General features: G+C 34.4%; 1 protein-coding gene across 1 annotated transcript; it reads left to right on the forward strand.

Annotated features, from left to right (window-relative positions):
• The first annotated feature begins 4144 nt into the window (after nt 1-4144).
• On the forward strand, nt 4145-6574 carry LOC140440538 (uncharacterized). Its single transcript, XM_072530918.1, has 2 exons — nt 4145-4286; nt 4532-6574. Exon 2 carries the CDS (start codon nt 5710-5712, stop codon nt 6319-6321), a length of 612 nt encoding a protein of 203 aa, XP_072387019.1. The 5' UTR covers nt 4145-4286; nt 4532-5709; the 3' UTR covers nt 6322-6574.
• The last annotated feature ends 285 nt before the right edge of the window (nt 6575-6859 follow it).

The following is a 6859-nucleotide window of genomic DNA, read 5'->3' on the forward strand; positions in this document are numbered from 1 at the left end:
TGCATATTTATACAAAAAATTGCATAAAATGCATAAACGTTAACTTATATCAAATTTTGGATTTTAAATAATATTGATCTAACCGTAGATAATGGTATAACTAGATAGATAGATTTACGGAGGTGGCCTTTTGGCCTATTCCTCTGCGACCTTTTCAGATTTATTGTTGTCCTCTAGCCCTAATAGCTTCGAGACTGTACCCTCCATGTAGCTATTTGCCGGTGGATTTTCTTCTCCTAATGCAAAGAACCGCACATTTGCCAGACTGTCACACTGACATAGAATGTGCCCTGCTGTTTCTTCTTCTAGGTGACAGAATCTGCACAGGTCATCATCTGATAATCCCATCAGCTTTAAGTGCCTATTCAACTTACAGTGTTCTGTTAGAAGACCTACTATAGCTTTGACTGTTTTCCTGTCTTTGCTTATTAGATCTGCCGTGCATTTTGGCGAATCTTCTGTAATGAACTGTTTCGCCTGTATTTGTCCCACACAATCCCATACTAGCTTAGAATTGACCTCTACAGAATTGAGTGCCTTAAGCGCTGCCTGACTATCTGTGAAGTTGGCAACTGAACGGAATGTTTTTTGTTGCCTTTCTATTTCTTCCACGCAGTGATGGATTGCCGTTATTTCCGCGTGGAAAACTGTCACATCCTTAGATAGACACCAGGAAATGTATCCCTTGATTTGTCCCTACTATGCAGGCTCCCTTACCCTCCGATTTTTTTGAGCCATCCGTGTACACCAGGTAGCAGCAGCTTATATGGGTACACCTTGATTCCAGTTTTCCCTACCTGGTATATTAACCAGATAACCAGGCACTTATGAACTTATTGTTAAAGCTATATCTCGTGTCTCCTTTAAATAAATTTAAATTTTGATACAATACCAATATCAATTTCTTCTATTGATGTCTTTAGTTTAAGATTATAAAGAAATGGGTTTCGAAAACGCTTTCCAAATTATCTAATGAGAACTTAAATTCTTTTTAAAAAAATATTGTAAATTGAATATTCCAAGGGAGAGGACTCTAAAGAGAAACCATGTCAACTTGTTGTACTCGTCAGTTATAGATAATAACTAATATTAGTAACAATTACTTCTACGTGTGTGTTGACGAAACTACTGATTCGTCAGGAAGATATATCGCTCGCTCATTTAATGATTGGTGTTCTAAGCGATCAGGTCTTTCCAAAATCCTATTTAATTTTATGCAAGCAATTAGAAAAAACCAACTCTGCAACAATATCATGTTTCGTACAAGAAGAAATATCAAAATTGTTTGTTCCTGCAGCTGTTGCTAGCCATAAATGATTGCTTTTTTTGTCCGATGCTGCATCATATTCTGGTCAAGGCAAGACTAAAATTTAAAAATATTTTATACCAACTTAATACAAGTTACTTGTTTAGCACATGAAATTAACAGAGCTGCGGAAGAAATTAGAAAAAAGTTTTCTTTTTGTAAACACACTAATATCAAGCATAAAAAAGTATTCCTCAAATCTCATATAAGAATTCAACTTTATAAAGAAATGCTTCCAAATATTCCACTTCCACCAGGACCCGTTGTAACACGATGCGATGGGGTTGCGAAACATGGTTTCATGGTTAAAAGCCGCTTTTTCTATTCAGGCTATTGTGTATATTTGAAAAACATAATTGACGCTTTAACGGATAAAAGTTCCCAATCTCTGCTAGATGCTAAACAAATTTTTTAAAACAACGTTCTTCAGCAGTAACTCTCATTCAATACATTCAGTATACAGATTTCAGTTTGCTTCAAAAAACTTTTACTAAATTAAAATAATCAAAGTTATCCTGGGTAGAAAGCATGGCGTTAATAAAAGAAATTAGATCAGCTTGTCAAAATATTTAAAGTGATACTGGAAAAGATATTTTTTAAAGATTTGAAACTATAATTTTAAAAAATAATGGTTTTCCAAAACTTACTGACGTTCTTGTTGGTAATTTTTAAGAAGAAATAGATTTAGAACCAAATATTTTTGTGAATTTAAAATATGCTCCCATTAAATCGGTTGATGTCGAAAGAAGTTTCCCAGTAAACAAATATAAGTGCACAGATAGAAGTCATACGTTTTTATTGGAACATTTTGAAAAACATTTGGTAATTTATTTTTTCCATAATTCTAACGAAGAGGTATACATTAATATTTTACTTTGTCACTACTTTCTATACAATTCATTAGTACGTTAAAATTACCTACTTAGTTTTTAAATTTATTTATATTATTTTCTAATTATTAAAATAAACATTAGTTAATATACCATTATTAAATATATGTTTTCATTGACAGTATGCATATTTTCTAAAACAATGCATATTTAATGCATATTTTCTAAAAGCAATGCATCTTTAATACATATTTTGGGGTAAATTAGTGCATTTAAGCGCATATTTTTAATTTTTTTTGTATATTTTCCTAAATCTAGTTATTATTTTGGCTGTTAACTTTAGTGTTTTGTTTAATAAATTAATTTTTCTGTAATTTTCTGCGTCATATTTGTCTCCCATTTTAATGATCGATCTCCATTCTTGAAATATTCTGTTTTGTTTTAATATTTTTTAGATTAACTGTAATAATTGTTTGGAATTTCCTTAATGCATCCTTTACCTCGCCTTCCTCAATGTTTATTTCTTCTAATCATGCTTAGAAAATAAATGTATGTTCACATTATCAATACGTTCTAAAATTTATATATAACGTTACAACACTGTCCTCGCGATATACGAACATATCCAATATCTCCTCGACATTGTATGAAATAAAAGGATCAAGATACTCAGTCAACTGTAAGTTGTTTATAAAAGTTTACTGTCAATACTCGCTCGTGTAAATCCAGATTATAGAACAGATTCAAATGCAAAATTAATATTCATAAAATACTACAAAAATAAAAAACACTAGATAATTAAAAAAATCTTTACGGTGGTGTTTATGAGCTTATTGCCATTCTGGTTTGTTCGCCTTTTTTCCGTACTACCTTTTCAAAACAACAAGACATAATATTTCAGTTAACTGTATTGCACAAGACATTTTCTCGTTTATTTTTTATTCTTCACAAAAATGGTATTAAATTCTTGTTGGAAATAAACCACAAATTAAAATGAAATCGTAGGCTTCCACGGCCAGAGTCAGAATTATAGTTTATTCGTCTTCCGGGTTTGGACCGTGTCATTTGTGAGTGACCCAGAAGTGGGTTCATCTCGACGTTTCGCTACAATTGTATGTAGCTTCTTCAGGAGAACAAAAAAGAAAAAGAAACAAAAGACAGGAAGATGGGTAGTTAGCAACGGTAACTCAGTTACTCAACGCAACCAGAGGCGAATACTTGATTCACTCCCTGCCTCTCGATGCGTTAGTGTTCTGAGCTGTTGGACGTGAATCCCTGTCCTGGCATTTGGTTTTCACCTCTGGCTGCGTTGAGTAGTTGAGTTACTGTGACCAAATGCCCATCTTGGTAGTTAGTATTCGCCTCTGGTTGCGTTGAGTAACTGAGTTACCGTTGCTAACTACCCATCTTCCTGTCTTTTGTTTCTTTTTCTTTTTTGTTCTCCTGAAGAAGCTACATACAATTGTAGCGAAACGTCGAGATGAACCCACTTTTGGGTCACTCACAAATGACACGGTCCAAACCCGGAAGACGAATAAACTATAACACAAATTAAAAATAAAATTCTTTATTTGACGTTTCAATTTTTAGATAGAAAGTCGTTTCTTTGAGAAGCTTAAGGGTTAAGTTGATATTCTAGATATTTTTTCTTTGGCTTAATCAATGTTAATTTGTTTTTAAATAAGTATCTATTCTTTCAGCTTTTTCTATCTTTCAGTAGTTCCTTTCCCCATAAAATTATGTATTTTTGGAAAAATAGTTTTTGTGTTTTAAAATAAAATTTACCATCGAAGAGGGTTTTAAATCTTAAACAAGACGATCGATTATAAATTATTTTCTGCAATAAAATTTTCGAGTTTTTTCTTAGTGCCTTCATTTAAGTCTTATGCATCGGACTGTTTTTTTTTAAGACATTAGAGACAATAGGTAGGGGAAACAGGGGGAATACCGCGCACGGGGGAATATCGCGCATCATTATCTTGGCAACACGGCGTAAGTATTGCAACATTCAACACAGTGAGGTGTCTCGTACTTGCTAGCCGACCACTTGTGTGTAATATGACTGCATTCGTAGTATTGGTTTAGACAAGGTCACAGATTGTTTGTTTTTCAAGACTTTGATGTAATTTTCGACTAATCTTTAACAAGCGGTAAGTGCTTTTGTTATTAATTTTCATTAAAACTATTCAGTGATTATTTTGCTTTATATGTATAGATAATTTCACATTCAAAAATAATGCATTCATTTTATTTAGTCATTAACGAACAGTGATAAGTTAAGTTAGGTTACTCACTTAGGGGGAATACCGCGCAGCTGTGTCGGGGTAATTTCGTGCTGCGAGGTATTACCCCGTGTAAGAATTTTTGCTCATATAGTGTTTTTATTGCATTTTAGATTCCAAAATGCCCCGTGCTTACGTTCGGAAAACTAAAAGATCAAAATGAACAGAAGATGAACTAAAAGCTGCGATCACTGCTATACGATCTGGTCGAAAAATACGAGAAGTAGGTCGATCATTCAATATTCCAGAATCCACTCTACGTGACAAACTAAAGTCCAATAGCCATAAAAAAAAACTTGGCAGGAAACCAATTTTTAATGATGAACAGGAATCCACCATAGCCAACCATGTTAAAAAGTTGACGAATATGTTTTTTGGAGTCACACCATCAGAACTAAGGCGTTTAGCATACAGGTTTGCCGAAGAGAATAAAATAAAACACCGTTTCGACTCGATAAAGAAGACCGCTGGTGAAGATTGGTTAAAACTCCTTTTAAAGCGTCATCCAGACATTAGTGTTAGAAAACCCGAAGGTATCAGTCAAAACTACATTTCTGCATTCAATAAAGATGAGGTTGAACGATTTTTTAACAATCTGCTCACAGTTATGGAAAAGTTCAAATTTCCTGAGAGTCGAATTTTTAATGTAGATGAAACGGGCATTTCTACGGTCCAGAAACCATCAAAAATTTTGGCACCAAAAGTTCAAAAGCAAGTAGGATCCGTAATATATTGGGAAAGAAGGAAAATGTTACCATAGTATGCGCTGTAAATGTTTCAGGACAGTTTGTCCCTTCTTCTTCTTGCAGTACCGTCTCCCATCGGAGGTTGGCTACCATCACAGCAATCTTCACTTTGTTGGCTGTCCCTCCTATGTTCATATTCCCTCGAATACGTATAAATCCACAATTAATGAGAGGAGGCCCAATTGGAGCCATCTACAGATGTTCAAAAAACGGTTGGATAAATGGACAATTATTTTTCGATTGGATAAAACATTTTTGTCAGCATATAAAGGCCTCGAAATAAGATCCAGTGCTTCTCATATTGGATAACCATGGGAGTCACATTTCTTTGGAGATTTATACTTACTGCAGATCACACGGAATTGTTATGGTTTCATTCCCCTTCATACCTCACACAGGCTTCAACCTCTTGCCCTAACTTTTTTTGGACCCCTAAAGAATGATTTCAATCGTGAGTGTGATTGTATCTAAGAACTCATACTCATGAAAAGATCACATATTTTGAACTTGCTTCCATTTTTAACGGAGCATACCTGAGAGTTGCCATGATGGACAAAGAAATGTCCGGGTTCCTTATTGCTGGAATATGGCCCATAGATCCTAATAAATTCTCTGAAAATGATTTCAGCTTAATAGATCACACTGAAGTTTCAGATATGCATGTTGTAATGGACTTAGAAACCGACGTTACCAATGATGACAGGGCCCTTGATCAGTCGAGATGTGACGAAACTCTGCAGAGAACTCCACCGAGAAATACTGAACCCCAACCGGGACCATCGGGATATGATGACACTATACAGAGAACTCCACCTAGAAATACCGAACGCCAAACGGGACCATCGAGATGTGATAAAACTATGCACAAGACTCCATCTTATAATGCCAAATTGAAATCAAACCAGCAAACTGCGCCCCAGCCTGGAACGTCAGGAAATATTAAAACTCAGTCTAGTATACCCATTGAAAAGCTAGCTCCTCTTCCTTCCAAATTTATAAAGAAAAGTTCCAAATCACGTGCAAAACAACAGTCAGAAATTTTCACTTCCACACTGCTAAAAACGCAATTAGAAATAAAACTAGAAAAGAGAAATATTAAGAAAAAGCTGAAGAGGCCAAAAAAAATGAAACCAAGAAAAAAACGACAGGAGCGGTAGGAAAACTGGCTACTAAAGCAAAGAAACGACCTGTACGCAAGAAAGCTGGAGTTAGAAACTTACATTTTGATGATTCTGAGTCTAAAAGTTATGATGAGAGTAAGCTTTGTGATGATGATGAATCAGATGATGTAGATCTAACATTAGAAAATGAGGAGTGTTTGGTGTGCGATGAATTCGGACGAGACAAAGAAATTTGGTAACGTTGTGTAATGTTCGAATTGGACTCATTCAGAATGTAGTGGTTAGGACTCAGCAGTTAATTATACATGCGATAAGTGTGCCAAGGTCGAACGAAAGACAGTCAGAAAGTAAAATTATCTCTTTAATGTTTTTTTTTTTTTTAATTTTGTCTTTAAGAAATCTGTTTTGTTTACAATATTTGCTTTATTACAATAATTTTTTTTTTTTTTCGAATAAAGATTTATTTAGTTCGACGCAGAATTACCCCGTACTTGGGGGAATGCCACGAAATGACAGTTTTTTAAAGTAAATTTTTTTCTTCAAAATCCGTTAAACTTTAATCCTATTTTTTATG

This window comes from Diabrotica undecimpunctata, chromosome 1 (genome assembly GCF_040954645.1).
Source record: "Diabrotica undecimpunctata isolate CICGRU chromosome 1, icDiaUnde3, whole genome shotgun sequence".
Classification (NCBI taxonomy): Eukaryota; Metazoa; Arthropoda; class Insecta; order Coleoptera; family Chrysomelidae; genus Diabrotica; species Diabrotica undecimpunctata.